Source organism: Mchenga conophoros, linkage group LG1, assembly GCF_057382185.1.
Source record: "Mchenga conophoros isolate Kocher_MC1m ecotype Shallow Benthic linkage group LG1, M_conophoros_male_GT1.1, whole genome shotgun sequence".
NCBI lineage: Eukaryota > Metazoa > Chordata > Actinopteri > Cichliformes > Cichlidae > Mchenga > Mchenga conophoros.
Genome location: NC_140526.1, coordinates 31421323 through 31442007, shown reverse-complemented (window position 1 = coordinate 31442007; position 20685 = coordinate 31421323). Strand labels below are relative to the sequence as shown.

Genomic DNA, 20685 nt, shown 5'->3' with positions numbered 1-20685 from the left:
GAGATACCATGTCAATCCCACTGATGACAGAGCTGTTTTGCAGCACAATATTAAGCAGGTGATTTAACGTTAAAGCTCTCAGTTCATATGCCCTACCAAAATTCAATAGATTTGTCAGGTCATCTCATAAATAGGAGTACAGCAGCATAGTCCCTAAGTGGTAATTTGTTATAATTATACAAAGGAAAAGAGTGGGAGGCTGCGACTCCAAGTTTAATATTTATTTATTTGTGGTGTGTCCGGATTCATAGGCTGCATCCTCCTGAGGCCGCATTTGGAGGCCGATTACAACACGATGTAAAATACCAGAGGAAAGAATTTAAGATCTGCTTTAATGAAACTTGGGTCACAATGATAAAGCATATGAAGCTGTTTGTAAGAAAGAATGAGACACACAATGTGTTTCCTTTCAATTGATTTGAATATTTTCAAAGTAAAGCTCCAATAACCCTGGAATGTTATTGTTTTTATATTGTCTAACATTTGTTTAAAGGTGTTTTTATGAACATATTTAATAATTATTTCATTGTTTTTATTTGTTTTCGTAGTAGTTATTATTAGTCAGGTTATTACTAGAGGTCTTCACAACTGTTTTTAAGTCTTGCCTTTCTTGATAAATAAAGTTTAAAGGCATGCCTCTGAACTGAAGAGTCATATTTGAGTTAAGTTCAGTTTGCACAAAAAAACAATTTTACATTAATTTATAAGAAAAAAATGTAGTTCACATCCATCTGAAATTATAGTAATATACTATTTTGTTTTTTGTCCTATATGCTGTGATTCCATCGCAGAAGCACTGAGAGCACTGTGGTTTTAGATATTGGCGTATTTTATTTTATTTTAATGACATAATTCACGTTTGCACGTATAAAACATATTCTGTCTGCTATAATATTGATAAATATCCCTGTAATTTTTAAATAAGCCTCTCTTTAAATTATTGGCCGCAGTAACACGTGATTTTCCCTTCAGCGGCCTGCTCTTTGATGTGGAGCACGTGAACGGAACGAGGCCCTCGAGCGCCGTCATTAGCTGGGCACACGTTCACTAAATTATGACTAATTAGCTGTTAGCACGCCTCATAAATATGACCTTTTATTGCAGCCAGCGGTCGTTGTTGTGACATTTCTTTTAGGCTGTCTGTCCACATCATGGCGTTTTCCCTGGTGAGTTGAAACGGCATTAAATGGGTGAAATAAGTCAGTTTTGCGCCACGTCTAACGTTATTATTTGACCGTATGTCCGCCTCATTTGGCCCATTAGTTCCTCCCCGGAACAAAACAAACAAACAAAAATCCACTTTGCAGCATGGTGCACAAGCTTGACCTTTAGCTTTTAGCATGAGTGCTGGGTTAATTGTGTCCCTCTCACGGCCTCCTTCTGCAGAGAAACGAAGCCCGCAGGCCTGAGAGCCCAGACACCGATTCTCCGGCACTGTCCACCTGCAGCAACGCAGACATCTTCCGCAGGATGAACACTATGCTGGGCAACGCTCTGGATTTCACCGGTGTGTGCACCACACCCAACACCAAGGGAAAACCAAACCTGATGTCCGGTAAACCCTCACTCCTCACTCACTCTGCAAGAGTTAAACTTGGGTGGGCTTGAGTGCAAAGGCGAAAAACAATTAGTATCCGACACTACTGCAGCCTAAACTTATTTAAAACGAGGCTGTAGCCATGAGGGTTTAAAACGTTTTAGAAATGCTCAAATAGCTAAATATTTAGCAAGTCCGCGCAAATCTGTAGTACTTTTTTATTAAGGTCTAATAGTCAAACTGCATTTTCTGCTAACTTTATTTGCCTACACATCAAGTGCTCATTGTGGTCACTTGCAGTCAGGGAAACGTGAAGGTTTTGATTTGGGCCCCCAGATGGTATCAACAGCTGTTTTCACTGTTTGATAAAAAAAGTGTTTTAGCTATTCAACAGAATTATTTTCATTTTATATTAGTAATATAGGTACTGTAGTATTGAGGGATATTACATAAGCAATACTGTAACAATTTGAGTCCCAAAGTGCTTGAATCTCTTTGGAAATTCCCAGTCTTTCTCAGTTGTGTGAATTTTGATGCTTTTAGTTTCGTGTACAGTGAAGTGTGAGAAAGCAGGTCACATGACCTCTGCCCTCAGTGGTAGCTTCTCCTGCTGCTGTAGTTTGCATTTTCCTTAAAACCACAAAATCATGAAGGAACATGCATGCAGTGTGCAGAACCAATGTGGTGCTCTGTAAGATGAGAGCCTGCGTTGCCTATAATGGAAATCCCCCTTCGACTTTTTAAAGCTGTTGAACCTCCTTCACCTTGTCTTTTTATTCAGGTGCCAGCAGCTGATTCATACTGCATTGCTGGTCTGCAGCACTGCAGTAGTTCTAAGTGGGTTTTTTATTTTTTTAAACCACAGGGGTGGTATTTGCCAAGATTTTGGCTCAGGACAGTGCTGGAGTCCTTTCAGTTTGCTTAAAGCATGTCTGCTCTTGTGACTTCTGCTCTTGTTTTTAGATGACAATACAATCCTTAGTTTGACATGAGCAGAGCATAAATGTTGCATAGCAAAGGTCAGCTGGGTCTTGATGCACAATGAGCTGAAGTTCTTTTTGTCCCATCCACTCCAGCTTAGTCTTGCTGAATCAGGGGTGTAACTGGCAGCTGGAAGCTTTCCAGGCCTAGGAAGGGAGGAGCTGGTGGTGCAAATCACTGTCCTCAACATCTGATCAGTCAGCTGCTTCAGCTACAGCGAGACACTCCTTGCCCGTTTGTTCAGTGTTGGTGTGGTAAAATAAATTCACAAGCCAGTCTGAAACTGAAATGCCCTGAGCATCCTCAAGTCTACAATACTTTAGTTGAAGTCTGCTGAGTCATTTGCTACCATGCTGCCTCCCGCCATGCTTCTGTAGCTCTGCCCCTCTCTCCCCCCCTCCCTCCTGCCTCTGTCAGCTCGCTCTGGGAAACGAGGCTAGACACAGAGTAAGCAGCAGTAACGGCAGCAGCTGTCTTCACACTGACTCGGAGACGTGCTGTGCCTACCAGAGGGGAGTACTTCTATCAACAAGCCAATAGCTCCAACAGGAATTTTTCATTAGTTGTTAGGCAAGGAAGCGGGGAGGTGGGGGAAGCTGATGTCATTAGCAGGGGTGTGCGAGTGCATCAGCAGCCATGTCACATGCTGCTAGGTGGGTCAGTGATGCGGACGGAGATGCATGGCAGTTGCACAGGGCACAGAGGCAGCAGGTTAGCTCCGCCGTCAGCCAGGGTAGGGGAGATGTGTTTATTGAGGGAGTTTATTGTGGTTTCTTTACCAGAAGGGGTTTTGACAAGTCTTGCTTTGATCTTTTCTGTATAATGATGCCGATGGGAGGCTGAAAAACGTTCTTTGTGACTGTCTAACACTTATCTCCTTTCGCTCTTGCTTAATCTGTGAACTGGATTTTGGCACAGAGTCGGACCTGGCTGCAGTGGGCAGCAGGAGGATGCTTTTCCCAAACTGCGATGCCATGCCTGGCTCTCAGGAGATGTCGTTATCCAGGGACCCGTCGGGTGTCGCAGACCTGGGCCTGGGTCTTCAGTCTCTCCGTCTGTCTGGCTGGGACAAACCTTGGAGCAGCCAGGAGGCAGATACACACACCTCCCCATCTCACATTCAAACCAGCTCACCCTCCAGTAAGTGCCAGACCTTGAACTGTGTTATAGGATTCTGTTTTATTTGGGGATACCAGTTTCCCTAAAAGTTTTCTGGCTCTTACTTTTAAAGAGAAAAGTGGAATGAATATAGTAAGATTGTTTTTATTGTGTAGCTCTTGTTAATATTAAAATAAGATGGTTGGTTAACAGCAGTCGGTGTGGGAACAGCCTGTAGCGTCACTACGGAGGATGATGTGGCAGTTTTGCTTTACTGCATCCCTAGCAAACACACGAACAGCCAGTGAAGCTACTTTTCTTTCTCAAACTCTCATCATGTTGCCTGAGAGTCAAGTTAAATATTTGTTACCTGTTGATCAAACTTGAGTCAGGGATGTCAGTCAGAAAACTGCAGTAAACCCACATATTCAGCCCAAGTCAAAGCTGATTGACAGATGTACGCCAAGTATATGTAAATTTTGACATTTTTCAGACATGTCTTGTTTAAGACTGTTTTGCCATTTTGGCAGCACTGATAAGGATGGCCCATTTGTCCTGACCCATTTGTAGCACAATAGTTTTGCTGCATGTCCACACCAACCCAGTGTAACTTAATTTAAAGCTTTCCAAACTGGGCCTGCAATAAAGTGTGACAAAGCTTTGAATGCGGCCTACAGCTGAATAATCCCCTTCAGAGCCTCATGTTGACTTGCAGGCCATGCCGTACATGCCTGTCACTGTTGCCAGCTGACTCACTTGGGCATCAAGAGCAAGCGACTTGTTAATGCTTAAGGAATTGTTGCTTGGCGTTTACTGGATTTGTGTTAGAAACGCTGGCTTCCAATTGATTTGACTTATAAAAAGGCATCTAGCATCTGAGGGGAGAAATTGTTTCATCAGCATTCTGGTTAGAAAATAAAACTGAATGACTCAACAACTTGCGCTTTAAGTCTGTTGGCAGCCAGCTTGCACATCTGGTATGTTGACCAAGAATATTTTTGGAAACCTCAGTTCACATGGCTACCTTTTAGTTCTGATCAATGTCTGTCTGTAGATTCAGCACAAAACTCAATTTAAGATGCCCTTGAAGATGCACCTTTTTAAACTCGAGTTTGCTGTGTCGCTTCATTCCTGACAAATCAATGCAGCTCTTTGGGCACAAATCCCATTTTCTTCAGTTTACTTGAAAAGCTGAAATGGCAAACAAGCTATCGAGTAACCTTGCATGGCTACTGGCACAGATCGCGCTCTTTTTATACTAATTGTAATTGTTTTTCAGTGTTGGGTCTACTGAACAGTCCCTTCAGTGGCCTCCTTGGAAAGCCCCCAGGCTACCTGCCCCCCGATTCCATGAGCATGACGGCTGACTTTCTGGAGAAGTTTCCCGGTGTTGCTCGCATGGCAAACCGTCTAGACTCGTGCTCCTTTTTGGACTCTCGCTCCAGCAGTCCTGAAGACTCGGAGACCAGTGGATTCAGCTCTGGCTCGGATCACCTGTGTGACATGTTGGTAAGGCAGATTACTTTTATTCTCCAGCTTTGTGTTGGATTGGTGGAAGGTGAATATCTCAAACCCCAATCAACCCATTTACTGTTTTACTGTAGCATCCAAATCTACAGGGTGTGGCTGAAAAGATGGGCTTAGAGTGTGATTTGTGTGCATGAACTTCACTTTCATTTCTCTGCAAGGGTCTTGCACTTAAAGGTATGATAAAGTAATTTAAGGCTATTTAAAGGGGGTAAAAAAATTGTTGTTCTAAGAAATGTACATTAATGTGTAATTACATCTTCCAACAGTTAATGCATTCTCATAAATCTAAAATGAATCTATTAGAAATGCACAAGATTAGACAGTTTGGGGAAGCCACCATGTTGCCCTGCCATATTGTATACAGTGGCTGAGAGAGATCGCCATTTAAACTATAACCTCTTCACCTCAAAGCTCATTACCTGAACTGAAGTCTGCTCTAACACACAAACATGCTTATTTAGTCCCAATATTGTCACAGTTGTCAACTATCTGGGTTATGTGTAATAGTCTACTGTCCCAGCCAAATGGCAGCAGCTGGTTATAAGCAGTGTTTACAACAAATGCTGATCTCTTCAGCTCATCTCAATATTGTCATTGGACAGAAGTGAGCTTTACTGACTCACCAACTCGTATTGGACGCCTTTCAAAGTTTTACAGCCACTTCGAGAGTAAATGGACACTCGGCATATTGACAGCTGATGAACAGTGACTGATGGCCAACAACACTACAGATGAATAGTGGCCAGAGCTGTTTGTCCTCCAGCAGCCACTGTAGATAAGATTATGAACTTAAATCTAGAGGGGCACTAAATCGAATTTGGTTGTCTGCAGTATACTGATATCTAGCAGTGAGATTTTACACTTTTTAAAGATTCTTACTTTCTCAACTAACAGGAGTCTACCTTAATCTTCCTTTGGCCTGCTTTTTAACTTTGAGGATTTAAAGGGTTTGACATTATTCTATTGGACACGGCAATCATCAGCTTTGTTGTTCAAGCTTCCATCACAGGGTATTTTCAGTATTAACTTTCTGGCTTTTCTTTTCTTGTAAAACATCAGAAATGAGTTTTGGAGATGGATGTCAGAAATTGATCATTTATATTAAGGCAGGCAAAGTGGAGCTTCATGCTGTAGGGTTTTTATTTTTTGTGCCACGATGGCATTTATTAACTTTGAGTTTTGGCAGCAGACAGTGTGGAGTGAAAGCTTCTGATTATCAAGTCAGATACTGCACCCAGTCTAAACCCTTCAGTGAATTTCAGTCAGTTTAATTTCCTTTGACTTTTTAATTTTAATACACAGAATAGAGGAAAATATGAGGCCACGTTACACTAACGCATATCTTCTTCTCCAGTCCACTTTGCGGATTTCCCCTCCCCTGCCTTATCTCACGTCAAACGTGCAGAAGGACCTGCTGCGACTGGGCTCTCGCCTGGACCCTCAGGACACTAGCTCTCCTCTGACCCCTCCATCCAGTGCCAGCCCTTCCTCCTTGGCTATTTCCCGTCGCTGGCGTGCTGGCTCTTCATGGCCGGGTGCAGATGTGCTTGATCAGCCAGAGGATGCTTTCAGCATTGAGAGGGAGGCCCGCCTGCATAGACAGGCTGCAGGTAGCCACTACTCATTAATCATGAAACCGTTCAAGCATGACCAATCCACAAACCTTGTCTATCTTGTTTTCAACTCAGCTGTGAATGAGGCGACATTCACCTGGAGTGGACAGCTGCCTCCCCGTAACAATAAAGATCCTCTTTACTCCTGCAAGGTCTTTCTTGGTGGTGTACCCTGGGACATCACAGAAGGTAACTGTGGCTGTGAACGGTCTTTATTTTCAAACGCGTTCTTCTGATATTATGGGGGGAAGGTTGTTTGGTTTTTGTTTTAAAGATTTGAAAAGATCGTTTATTGAAATCCCAGATACAGACATGCTTAAATCTGTTTCTGTGGAAGCACAGACTCTTTTATTCCCTTTGGGTTTTTCAGGTTTGGCCCTACTTTCATGTTTCAACACATGTGGCCCTGATGGTTCTGAACAGTTCACCAACAGTGTAACAGTCAGCCATAGTGTGTTTTACTTGGTACATGCAACCTTTTTATTGTAGCTTTACAGAATTGATTAATGCTGAATGGTTTAGTTTGCTAACCAGTATCTTGGCAACAGCTGCAGATGTGTGGCTATAAATGGCAGCCACTGAAAACTAGAGCTTGGGACTAATGGCAGCATGAAATAAACATGCATTCCAGTTTTAAAAATGACTATACTTAAACCCTTATTTACTGTAGTCTTTTTGGCAGCGATTACAGGCATTGGTTAAAACCTCACTATCTTGGGACATCCCACTGTCACACAATGAAGGTGTGCATTGTTATTCCACTCTCACAAACTGATGCTTTATTTCAGCTGGCCTGATCAACACCTTCAGTGGTTATGGTCCTCTGACTGTGGAGTGGCCGGGTAAGGATGGAAAGCACCCTCGCTGTCCTCCCAAAGGTAATGTCGCCAAAGGTAACAAAGAGCTGGTAGGCTATTTTTTTTTTCCCCTTCTGGTTTTAAGGTGCCACTGTGGTGAGCATGTAGTAAGGTGGTGAGTAACTGATGGTGATTCTGGGCATTACTGGAGCTTAAAACATGGCGTGTTAGAAGCAGGGGTGGGCTAATGCTCTCAGTAACACTTTGCTAATTAGTTTGTATAAATGAGTTTTGCCTACTTCCAGCGGTGACGTACCCCCACAGGCCATAAAGTTGTAAACTGGTTTTATGACAGTTTTTCTAAGTTATATTTTTTTCTCAAATTTTCTTAAATCTACATTTCATATGGACCTGGGCTAAAATTGGTCAGCATTTCATCACTGATTTATTAGTCTAATTATACATTACTTCACACTCCCAACTTTTTCGGTTGGACTTGGAACTTTGAATTTCTGCAGTTACAGCATTAAAAGCATTAAACCTGGCTCAGTGTCAAGTACTTGGCACCTTTCAAAGCTTTCAGCAAATCAGCTACAGACAAGTTGTAATCTGTCAGGACCTTCTGGAAATTGTATGAAATGCTATCAAGTTTTACTGTAGTTGCTGTGCTACTCAGTCTTGGGTTGTTGTAGTTCAAGAGGCAACATGCACTGTAGCACCAATGGTATCGGTCTGCGCTGCAGAATGATGCAGCAAGTAAGCCTCTTTAAAGCGTTTTGGTGTTTGTCTGTAGGGTACGTTTACCTGGTGTTTGAGAATGAGAAGTCTGTCCGGGCTTTGCTCCACGCCTGCTCCCAGGACCCGTTTCACCCTGAGGACAACAGAGAGTACTACTTCAAGATGTCCAGCCGCAGAATGCGATGCAAGGATGTAGGTGGAAACGAAGCATGCAAGGCATTATTTACTCACTGCATTTACAATTTATGAAATGCTGAATAATCAAATAGTTGTCATATTGTACTCCAGTATGTTTAAGAAATATAGGTATAGTTTGAATTCTGTCTGTGATGCAACTCCAAGAAATGGATTGTCCAGGATTAGATTATGTAGAATCTGATTTCACACACCTTGTTTGTCAGATTTCAACAATGACTAATTCAAGTGAGATCACCAGCACACATCGATATAGATGGAAACCTGTAGAAGCTTTCTACAGGTTTCCATCTATGGATTCTTTGATCAGACCTTGTTAAGAACACTTATTATGAGACAGTTGGCTTTTGTTTAGTGAGCGATCCTAGTGAAGGACGGGAAGAGAGGATGTCTGTCCTGAACGCTGTGGCTCTTGGCTGCTACAGGTGCAGGTGATACCCTGGGTGATCTCTGACAGCAACTACGTGCGTTGCCCTGCTCAACGTCTGGACCCGAGTAAGACGGTGTTTGTTGGCGCGCTGCACGGCATGCTGAATGCTGAAGCGCTGGCCAGCATCATGAACGATCTCTTTGGAGGAGTCATGTATGCTGGCATTGACACGGACAAGCACAAGTACCCAATAGGTGAGACTGCTAGTCTCGAATTGTCAGTCAGCATCTACTGCAGTTCAGTTCTTGGTGTGTAGGTGTGGTTTGACCTTTAAGAGCTGCTTTGAGTGACATTGTTTGTCTTCTGTACAGGCTCTGGACGTGTCACTTTCAATAATCAGCGCAGTTACCTGAAGGCTGTGTGCGCAGCATTTGTGGAGATTAAAACACCCAAGTTTACAAAGAAGGTAAAGACGTGTTTACTGCATGTGGTCTCTACAGCAGCAGAGAAGTCTTTCAACAGCTTTATGCTGCTTTTGGTAAAGTGTCAATTTTCAAAACTTGTCTGCTATAAATTGCGCATCGTTTCCCCTTCAGGTTCAGATTGATCCCTACCTGGAAGACTCCATGTGTCAAGTTTGCCTTCGCCAACCTGGACCTTTCTTCTGCAGAGACCAGGTCAGTGGAATCTCGTACTCCTTTTTTTTGTGAGCATGGCTGGGTCAAGCTTTCTGTCCAGTAGACTTCATGTCTTATACTGAACCAGAATAGTAAAGTTTGGTAATTAAATCATGATCCTTTAAGCTTGTTTGTATATGAAAGGACACAAAAGGGAAATTAAGCAGCTTGAGTCTTAACTGTAGTTCAATCTCTTCTGTGAGAACAGTTGTACTTAGTTCTCTATTGAAATATGGGAGTGATGTTGTTATAGAAGTTTAGAACTTGTCTTGTTTAATTCAAGTTTAAGTTACGATATTGTTAGACTTGTTTTAAATCAGATGTGCCTCTATAAAGACCCGTCTCACTCTTAGGCCTGCTTCAAGTACTACTGCCGCTCCTGCTGGCATTGGCAGCACTCAATGGACATCTTAAGCAACCACCGACCCCTCATGCGCAACCAGAAGAACAGAGACTCCAGCTAGAGGAGACGGATTCATAGTCCCTGAAGGGCCAGAGGAGGTGCCCGTCTGCACGGGGCAAGGCTGCCCGCCAAGGAGAGCACGTGTGCCAGACCTCCGGTACAAGGATACCATGGCACACCACCAGGCACTGGGGATATCACTATAGAAAATGTTCACTTTTGCACTTGCTACATTTTTGCTGTTCACAGTGGCACTATGCACAGTGACCTTGTTGGGAAAGACAAGGGGCCCTTCACTCTTATGCATTTTCCCAGACTTGTGGCCAGATGGAAAGATGGGAGTCAGCCTAAGGTTAAGAAGTGGATGAAAACACCATTTCTTTAAAAAAAAAAATTTTTTTTTTTTGGTTTACATGTGTTGCATAGTGAAGAGCAATCACGCAAGTCTCATTGCCGTTCATTGGCAAACGCCATACAGTGCCTTTAAATTTTTATTTCCCCCCCTCCCCCTACCCCCAGTTGGCATCAGTTTTTTCCTGTGCAAGCCAACTGGTGTTTCTTACTTTTGGGAGTTGAATGTTGGGCTTCATTTAACCAGTCGCATTTCAGACATTTTTACGCAGTTTTTTACTAATTTGTACACAAACGGTTTTAAGTCATGACATGAAAATTCTGAACAATTATACCCAGTGGCTGTTTATGGGAAAACCCCCTTTTATTTTATTTTTTTTTCCTGGCGTTTTTTTCTTTTTAATTTGCCCTCCAAAATTTCAACTGAATGGGCACAAATTGTTGGATGTACTACTTCGACTTTGTTGGTCCAGTTATATTAAATGTAACTGTAGTACTGGATAACTCAACTGGTAATCCATTTTTCTTTTTTTCCAAGCAACTGATGGATCTTGATGAAAGTACAGTGAGCAAATCATTTGTACATAGTTTGATTTCTGTTTTTGCACTTTTTAATTTGCACGTGTGGAGAGGTGGCAGTGGTTTTTAATCACTTTTTGTACATCGGCAGGGGGACATGCCTATGTTAGAACAGCTGCTTGTTTCCTGTTGAATGTAAGAACTTCCACTTAGCTGATGATAAATTATCTATCCCAGAGCTTGAGTAGACCAGTACATATTCAATGCTTTCTTATCCCATTTTGCCTTCCTGTTCCAGTTGGACATAAATGCATAATAAGCTGTGTGCCAAAGACAAAGTGTCTTTTCTTTATCCATTAGGTTTGTCATGCTGAGCTTGTTGTCCCTTAGCCCAGCTGCTTTTTAGAGTTTTGAAAGTCTACCTCATTGTGGTCTGCCAAGTTTGCTGCTACTTAACAGTTGTGGAGTATGTTCAGATTGGGCACAATAAAGGTGTTTAAGCATTACTAGCCATGTCTGGACTCCTAATTGTTTGTGCTGTCATTTCTTTGAAATCTCAGTCAACAGCCTCTGCAGGTCGCTGCTAAACTGATTTTTTTTTTTTTTTTTTTTTTTATTTATTTATTATTAAGGAGGTGATCACACCTGCAAGAGATGGTAAACTGTAAGCCCAGGAAACGTGATGGTAACTGGGTAGTGGAATGTCACAGACCTATATGGTTTGTGGTGAAAGGAACCAATGGCAAATTACAAGGTTTGACATGTTTAGAAGACGCCCCCTGTCACAAAGCAGTGTTTTACATCTGTAGTCAAAATTAAAGCTGAAATTGACACGCGCACAGCTTCTATACCAGCCCAACTAAACCATCCAAACGCTTGGGAATGGTGTGAAATAGGACATCACAGGCCCCTCCAAGGTTGATACAAGTTAATAACTTGTCAAACCTTACCTACAAGTTGCTTCTAAACCTGACACTAATTTCATGTAAATCTACCTTAATGTTGTGCTTAAAATCTAAATTGGCAGTTTTGTGCAAGTATCCAGAGCATGGTTAGTACTGTTGCTGCAAAGCAAGAAGGTCCTAAGTTCAATTCCACCATCAGGGTGGGGTCTTTCTGTGTGGAGTTTGTGTAGGTACTCTGGCTTCCTCCCACAGTTCAAAGACATGCAATTATTGGGGTTGGGTTAACTGATCAACCTAAATTGGCCATAGGTGTGAATGTGAGTACAATGGTCTCACTGTGTCAGCCCTGTGACAGACTGGCGACCTCTCCAGGGTGTACCCTGCCTCTCGCCCTTTGACAGCTGGGCTAGGCTCATTCATTTTATCAAATGGCAAATGCCTTAGTACATGTCTCAATTGTCTCAGTGCATCTTTGCAAATGATTAAGTACACGTAGCCTACAGTTAGCCCACATTTAGCACATTTTCCAAATGAATAGATCGAGTAGATCTAAACTGATTAGTTGATTCTCAGTCTAATGATCATTCCCTCCAAAACATGTCAGCATGATTTCATTGTATAAGTACTCGCATGCACAACTGTCTGTTCAATTGTCAAAATTGGTCAAGAACATAATACCATGAATACCATATATGAATTTCTTTGAATGTTTGATAAATTGATGACAGTCGTTGACAGTCAGGTGAAACTAGACTAACGAAGGGGTAGTGTCACACACAGGTGTGTTCCATGATTGTGTGCTGCCAAACACAGATATATAGAGCTTGACCAGAGCCAGTCAGATCTCTGAACATGGATAGACAAGGCCAAGCAAACGGACAAGGGGAAGTTCCTCCTCAAGGAAGAGGGGGAGGAAGAAGAAGAGGACTGAGAATGCGTGGTGGAGGAATAGGGGGAAGAGGCCGCAAATAATGCCATCACATTGAGACACATCCGCGATGCCATCCTTCAGGACAATCATATATTCCAGAATATAAACACATTAAGCATCTCCACAATAAACCGGGTTTTGAAGAAGCATCAGATGACAATGAAACAAATCTACAGGGTACCATATGAGAGGAACTCTGACAGAGTGAAGGAGCTGCGCTACCAGTATGTAAATGTAAGTCAGTTACTGGTTGTCTCTCATTATAACCTTACCTGTAATCACAGTAAGCAGTAGTTCACTTATTTGGTTTCAATACCTCCTTTACCTGATTTCAGAATCAGTATTTGCTTCATCTGACTTCAACAATTTCAACAGAAAACTGCAGTTTACTGTATGATACAATTCTCATTACAATCCTTATTTTATTGTCTCCCAATCAAATCTATCTAATACTGTAGGTTTCACTGTAACATCCCAGTAAGTCATCAGTATTTCCCACTCCCCTTTCTATCAAATATCCCTGCAGTACTTCCTCATAGGCCTATTATAGTTTAGAACCACTGGAGTAGTGGCCTGTAGTATATTGAACCTGTGGGGGAGAACATGTAATTGTCTAACTGTAGTATATGACTCTTCTGTATGACTGATTTTATGGTCTTTACTCTATTTTAGAGAATAATGTCATTGGAAGGACATGAGACCCCTCACATCCTGGTGTTCGTGGATAAAGCTGGCTTCAACCTGGCCAAGGGCCAAAGACGTGGCCATAATATTATTGGCCACCTGGCCACAGTGGATGTCCCAGGTCAGCGAGGGGGCAATATAACTATGTGTGCTGCCATTTCTGAGAATGGTGTGGCCACTCACATCCCCAGTCTTGGCCCATACAACACACACAAGCTCCTCATCTTCTTGGATCGCCTTTATACCGATTTTATCCCTGAAAATGAGAGAGGTCTCATAGGGCCTCACCTACCCATTTATGTAATTGTGTGGGACAATGTCAATTTCCACCATAGCCCACTCATTAGGGGCTGGTTTGCAACGCATCCAAGGATGGTCATGGGGTTCCTACCACCTTACTCTCCTCAATCCGATAGAGGAGTCTTTCTCTGCTTGGAGGTGGAGAGTGTATGAGCATCATGCTCAGGATCAGCCGTCCCTGCTCCATGCTATGGACGCAGGGGATGGTTGCGGCATGCACGCCGTGTCTTCCCTCGTTGCATCGCAAGAGAAAGTATCCGCTGTGATGTGGACGAGAATCTGTGGCCAGACGGACAACAGCGTGTAAATAATCAGGAGGGTGAAGACAGTGGACAAGAGCGGGAGAATGAGTACAGCGACCACTGAATAAGTCCTTGTTTTTTGATTTTGTGTTCATACAATTTACTACTGTAATGTACATTTTCTTTTTACATATGTATGAAACTTTCTTTGTGTGTGAATAAAAAATGGTTATAATTTCCTTGGTAGTGTGAGTGCAATCTGTGATGGAGGCTACTCATTTCTGTTGTATATTGTTGGTCCTCTGCCATAGTGACAAAACATCTAAACATTTTGTATGGCAGCACTCACACAATGCCAAGGGGACGATGCATTTTGGGGGCACTGACTATTCAGATTAGAAAGAAATGTAGTTTTGACACGAGTGAACTGTTTTAGGAGAGATATGAGCTTTTGCAGGTGGATCATGTTGTTGTGATCAACCATCCAGGTTTATTTTGACAAAAGCATCACGAATGATGGGAATGTCCGATCTGTGTCCAGAAATGAGCCAAAGCTATTGAGAAGGATCTTTGCCATTTTGGAAACACTGACTGTTTAAATGCGAAAGGGATTTAGATTGAAGCCTGAGTGAACAGTTTTGGAAGAGATATGAGCTTTTGCAGGTGAGCTATAGTGTTGTGCTAAACTGTAAGAGTGTTTTGCCAAATGATCTTAGAGTTTTGAGAATGTAATTTCTGTTTCAAGAAATGAGCCAAACCAATGGAGAATAACTGTAGTACAAGGCTAAGCTAGGGGCTGGTTTCCTGATGCAGGCAGGCTTCAAACACCAGCCATGAATGCTTTTTTTCTCTCCTTTAAAACCTTGGCATTGCATCTGCAGTACAGATCACTTCAACCCTTGTGTTGTCCTTGGGTCATTTTTGTCCTCTAAAGAAATCTTTTGCTATCAAAAATCTGTTTTTTGTTCATCAAATGGTCTGAAAATATTGTAAGGTAGACCCTACAATAATACATAGAAAGTATGCTCACAAGCCTCCATTGCACTAGAGATTTGCATACTTTGATCAGCATACTTTTTTTTTTACCATGTTGTGCAAAGCAATGACCAGTAGGACAAAGCATATGTTGTCCTCTACTATAATGAGGAGGGAGAATCACTGTTCAGGAACATCCAGGGTTAGAAGATATAGAAAATATTGTCAGTATATTTAGAGTATGTGATGCCAGGTCCAGCTGTACATGGAACATGCTAGAGTACAATGTCAAATTATCTGGCCTGCAGTCAGGACACGCGAATTGTCCCTAACATTGCAGGTTTCAAAAAGAAAACAATCACCTGTAACAACTTGTTTGTTGGCCTGCAACTGCAGAAAAGAAAGCTGTCCATGATGGGACCAGTGCAGAGGAATAAACTTGAGCTTCCTCCTGCACTTGTGTCAAATATGGACACACCTTCATCCTCATGAAAGTTTACCTTCACTCAGACCCATGCCCTGGTGTCCTACCATGCCAAAATATAGAAAACTGAAGGGTAATGAGTTGGAATAAAGATGAATAAAACCTTGAAACACAGAGATGGATGATATTTTATACTCATGGCTTTATAAACAGTCAAAGCAAACGGGGTCATTTTTGAGCCCAGAGGACAACAGATGTGATTATTTGCTGCCAGTAAAAAACTTGAAGTAGTTTAAAAACAGCTTTCTAAATTAACTTTGACATAAACCCATCTGTGATCATCTGTTAAAGCAACCGACTCTGGTTGTGAAACGATAATCACAATAACTGATGATTTAATTTATTTTTTACCCGAAAACAAAGAAAAAATTCATTTTTGAGGTTTTTATCACTTAAATTTGAAATGGAATAAAAAAAAAAAATTGTGTCAAAATGTTTGAATTGAGTTTTAATTAAAAGTGGGGAAAAAATCCACTTCATATTAATTAAGTATCAATCAAACTAGATGGAGACATTTTTGACCCCTGAGGACCACAGGTGGGATTATGTGCTGCCATTTAAAATTTATAAAGGCTTCAAAAAACAAAAACAAAAAAAACTTTCTCACTAAAGTTCAACATACAGCACTCTGTAGTTAGTCAGTCAAAATGATCTAATCAATTAAATATTTTATTTTCTTGTTTTATTTCCACTTGAAAACACAGTGAACTTTATGTAAACAAGGTCTGGTGGCCCTAAAATGTTGCCTAAATTTTGTGTTAATGTGTTGGTCTTAAGTAAAACTAAGGTGCAACACTGAATTGATTGACAATTTATACTTTATATTTTAAAAAACACTCAAATGAAGTGGGGACATGTTTGACCACAGGTGTATGGAAATCGGGAGGACATTATGAGGGTTAATTACACCAACTACTTTGTGTGACTCGACTCAGCCCAGTGCAATTACATTACCAGAAGCACAAGACATTAGAAGCACCTGATTCTGTTAATACCACTGCCCAACTATTGAAGAAGAATAGTGTTTGAGTACTTGAAATTCACTTAAAAGTACCATGGCCATACTGTGGATTCCCATGATGCAATGAGCCTCTTCTCATTTACCACTACTACCTATCCAAAGCGCTTCTATTGACTTTCTCAGTAAGGGCAGTTTGGCTGATGAGAACGTGCACTCCTTAATGTTCATGTATGTTTTAGGAAAGATCCAGAAAGCTTTAAATTGAACATTTTTAACAACTGTCTTTATTCAGAGGCCATCAAACATGATTTTAAAGTCCTCGTGGCGTCTTGAAGTTCATCCCGATGGACGGCTGAGTGACTTGAAGATTGGAAAGGCCACCAAAGTCCTACAAGAAGAAGAAAGTTTTAGTGATTTAAACAACCAAGTTAAAAGCTGTGACATGACAGTTCAGCTAGCAATGACACCTCAGACTAAATAAAAACTAATGATAAACAAGTGACTTTGTTGCCCAGACTATTTCTCATTTTTACCCCGACTGGATTACAGGTGGATGCAGCCATTATGTGATTCTGAGTCCATAAACTCAGAAAAAAGTTTACAGAAGTCACAGAAAAAGAAGACATGCCAGTGTTTTCTGTTTCTATATTTATCTTTTCTCTGCTTATTAATGTATTGGATTCTTAATTTTGCTCACCCTGCTCTAACCACACACCACAGCCTAAATTGGACGCATGACGTATAAATATGGGCATGCTTTAACTCTGCAAAGACTCAGTCAGTTAAAAATGTAAAAAAATGTAAATGTCAGTTAAAAAACAGGTGATTGCTCCACCCTTTTAATGCACTCATTTAATGTGTGTAGAACTACTTCCTTCCCACCCCCACTAAACACACTGGTACTTAAATGGCCATTATTGATAAATTACACCTGGCAATTTCTTTGCAATGTGCCCATTATGTTCTCTATCAAAATATTAAGTGTTACTAACGGAAATCATACGTCAGGGTTCTGCTGGAAATTCAGAAGGACTTTCAATTATGTGGCAACCAAATAAATCAGCAAATAACATCTGAGACTCACCAACATCTTGAGCATTTCTTTTGTGTCTGGATCCACCTCAATGATCTCCTGGTCCAGAGCAGAAATCTACAGGATGAGAGACACAAATGAGCCACCTGAACTGTCCTTTCACCTCCATGTTTACTCCAGCAACAGCTGGAGAGAAATGCTCAGTGACAACAAAGATGCTTAAGGAAGCCCGTGGACACTCGAGCGGCAGCTCAACGTAGCCCGACACGAGGTGCGCAACCTAAGGCACGGGGAGCACTACAGTCAGCCATCACAGGTAGGACAGAAGACAGTGAACTGACCTCTGGGACGTAGTTGTCCCTCCTCTCTCTCTCCTCCTCCTGCAGCTTGATTGAGATTCCTCTGACTGGACCGCGCTGGATACGCTTCATCAGGTGTGTCACATACCTGAGACACAAGTGAGCACAAACATGCAATCAGAAACCTACAGCAGATTAGTACACATTTTTTCTGACTGTAAGCAGTTCACATTTCTACGTACTCCAAACCTCCAGCAGCAAAATACAAATGTTTCTAAGTTTAACTTTGTTTTTTTAGAAGTTTTATGATTTAACTTTTGTTCAACATGTCTGAAGTTTTAGTTAATTCAGACCAAACACAGAAAATATTCCAAACAGCAATGGTGGAGTTTAAATGAGTGGCTACTGTGCACCAGTTCATAACAGAAGCACATCACACACACAGAATCTAACAATCCGAGAAAAATGACTTCAGCTAAAAACAAGCACTTCACATGACTCGTCTTCCAAGCTCATCAAGTCGTTTAACCTGCAGAAACGTGGTGTGAAACTCATACCAGCTGAGTCTTTTTTTTTTTTTAATGAACCAACTAACCAAAAACCCCCAAAACAACCTCCCCCCGAATCACATTAGGCTGACAGGCAGGCTGGACAGGTCAGCAGTCTGTCAGGGCTCATTCCCACTCACATGCACACTAAACTACATTTTGAGTGTGAGAGGAAGCGGGAGTACCTGGAGAGAACATGCAAACTGCCTAATGGCAGACTTGAACCTGACCTTCTCGCTGTAAAGCAAATGCACTGTCCCCAACCCGAATCACATTTAAACTTTATTGCCACTCTGGTTCTTCACCGGCTTCATTCAAGAGGTAACAAAGAAGATATATCAGCGCTAAATCATGCGAGTGTCACCTTTTTCTCAAAGAAAAATTAGAAAACCCAAAAAGCAACCCCCCCCCAAATTAAAAGAAAAAAAATTAAAAATAGTAGATGCCACTCGTATAAAACACAACATATCAATCTCATTCAATATCAAAAAACAAACACGCACAAATGAAGACAAAGCCTGAATTCAAGAATAAAACAGTGTTCATGTTTCATTGACATGACGAGCTGTAGGAAATCAGAGGGAGGAATTCTCAGAGGTTCTGACTTGGGGTGCACCATCTCTGCACCCCAAACATGCAACAGCTGATTGGAAAACTTCATTTTTTTACGCCAACAGCTCCACATGTGCTGCTTTGCGGTCCTTCAAAATCCTTACTTTACGTCACTGGAAACTGATTACATAAGCATTTGCCTAATGCTGATTGGTTGACAAGGGGCACAGATTCGGGAAGTTTGTTTTCACCATGAAAAACAACTTCAGAGATATGGCATGAAAAGCATAGACAGTGTACATTTTTCACTGTTTTTAAACAATCTGCTTCACTTCACTCTTCTCCATGGCCAATGGGCCAACAGTAGACAAGCAAGAGTGGCCCACAGACCGGTTATACCACATACTTTGTACACTGCCTCCATCTGACAACAAAGCTCACTGCAGGTAGACGGGCCATCCCTGGACTGCCAGCGAACTGCAAACACCCTACCCCTGCTGTCAGACTGAGGTCGGATAAAGTTCAACATAAATTAACCACTAGTTTTTGTTTTTTTACATCCGTTTTGAGCCACTTTAGGACAAAGGAACCACACCAAGGGGAAAACCAAGCCAGATTTTGATTTAAAGCTACACTTGGAAAACATTACTACCATCTACAAGTCAGCTAGCTAAACGCTTGGCCCCACCAGACCTCAAATACATCTATGTGGGCTGCTCTGACATTCTCCTGTGCGGTGTGCTCGGACAGGGACAGAGGTTCATAAATAATGTTTGATCTCTCAGGATAGTGAAGCTGTGCTGAAGAAATAACAGCATGTTGTAGCTGAAATCCTCTGCCTTAAATCTGTGCTTAACAAATCATGATCTGAGGCTAAAGCAGGAGTGCACACAGCCGAAACCCCACTCACCCTGCAATCTTGTTACGCAGAGGTTTGCTAGGGATGATGGCGATCTCCTCGCACACCCTCTTGTTGGTGTGGAAGTCGTTGCCCAGTCGTGTGTAGTACTTCTCGATGATCACCCTGGCGGCCTTCTTGACCGTCTTGGTCCTGACTCGACCCTGGAGGAGGAGGCACACAGACTTAGATTTCGTGTGTATGAATTGCTGAAGAAGGAATTTCAAATATCTTCACTGATTCCCCCAAAAAACACGGTCTGGAGTTTAAAAACTTTGGCATAAGAGAAAAGGTATGACAGCTTTTAGTGGCAAAGTGTGTCACAGGTTAAAATTTCGTAGTGACAGATCATATGACGGAATGTAAAGTGAGTTTAAACGTCTATAAATCACATTTAACGACTTATTTAACAGACGAAACTTACATATTTAGACATTAATGGCCAATAAACGTTAAAACATATTTTGAGTACATTGAACACAAACTCATCACCATCAAGTCACCGAGCAGCTAGTCCCCGTGCAAAACATTGCCACGGTAAAGACGGGTAAACGGAAGTTGTCCTTATGAACAAACTTTCCTCCAACAACTAACGGACATTAACTCGGTATGAGAAGCATACAAACACGAGCGGAGCCAAACTGTTGCCGACTGCCCGTAAAGGTGCACCGCGAAACTGCGGCTTGGTGCCCGGTTACTTCGGGAGCAGTCAGTCTGTGTTTACATGGTTAACGCCACCAAAGTGCGTCGAAAACCCGCTTTTATAAATCTTCGTGTCGCCTGTGTGCAGACTGACGGTAGTAGCCGCTCGGTGACGGGACAGCCAGTGAGGATTGTGAAGGATTGTGGAGGACGACTAGATGAAATGCTTTCCGTGGACCCACCATGTTGACTCGGACCGGTGGAAAAGGGTTAACGCACGCTCACACCGGAAGTTTATAGTTTAGAGGCTGCGCTGCTACAGCGTAGTGAGCAGTGTCGCCGCCTGGCGGTGGGAGGAGAAAACATCACGTTACTGTGAACTATTTTTTTGTTATGCACATAAATCAAGATTTGGGTTTCTA

General features: G+C 42.0%; 2 protein-coding genes across 6 annotated transcripts; one reads left to right on the top strand and one right to left on the bottom strand.

Moving 5' to 3' along the window:
• Positions 1–1027: 1027 nt before the first annotated feature.
• On the top strand, positions 1028–11313 carry cpeb1b (cytoplasmic polyadenylation element binding protein 1b). 5 transcript variants are annotated; one of them, XM_085275152.1, is made up of 12 exons: positions 1028–1166; positions 1387–1507; positions 3437–3658; positions 4896–5125; positions 6501–6756; positions 6835–6948; positions 7548–7652; positions 8350–8486; positions 8915–9113; positions 9231–9325; positions 9456–9536; positions 9890–11313. In XM_085275152.1, the coding sequence occupies exons 1-12, from the start codon at positions 1152–1154 to the stop codon at positions 9998–10000; spliced, it is 1686 nt and encodes a 561-aa protein (XP_085131278.1). In that variant the 5' UTR covers positions 1028–1151; the 3' UTR covers positions 10001–11313. The 5 variants fall into 5 exon arrangements, with proteins under 5 accessions (XP_085131278.1, XP_085131268.1, XP_085131258.1 ...); XM_085275142.1 differs by having other exon boundaries at positions 1387–1555; positions 7548–7637; XM_085275132.1 differs by having other exon boundaries at positions 1387–1555.
• A 5239-nt stretch (positions 11314–16552) lies between these two features.
• LOC146583627 (small ribosomal subunit protein eS17-like) lies at positions 16553–20072 on the bottom strand. The gene is made up of 5 exons (XM_085275120.1): positions 20046–20072; positions 19634–19785; positions 17666–17771; positions 17376–17441; positions 16553–16679 (listed from the first exon to the last, which is right to left on the bottom strand). Exons 1-5 carry the CDS (start codon positions 20055–20057, stop codon positions 16602–16604), a joined length of 414 nt encoding a protein of 137 aa, XP_085131246.1. The 5' UTR covers positions 20058–20072; the 3' UTR covers positions 16553–16601.
• Positions 20073–20685: the final 613 nt, after the last annotated feature.

Coding starts and splice junctions, on each gene's coding strand:
- cpeb1b (XM_085275132.1), top strand. Junction 7,653..8,349: donor CAAAGGTAATGTCGCCAAAG/GTAACAAAGAGC, acceptor GTTTGTCTGTAG/GGTACGTTTACCTGGTGTTT. Junction 9,326..9,455: donor CACCCAAGTTTACAAAGAAG/GTAAAGACGTGT, acceptor TTTCCCCTTCAG/GTTCAGATTGATCCCTACCT.
- LOC146583627 (XM_085275120.1), bottom strand. Junction 17,772..19,633: donor CTGCGTAACAAGATTGCAGG/GTGAGTGGGGTT, acceptor CTTGTGTCTCAG/GTATGTGACACACCTGATGA. Junction 16,680..17,375: donor AAGAAATGCTCAAGATGTTG/GTGAGTCTCAGA, acceptor TTCTTCTTGTAG/GACTTTGGTGGCCTTTCCAA.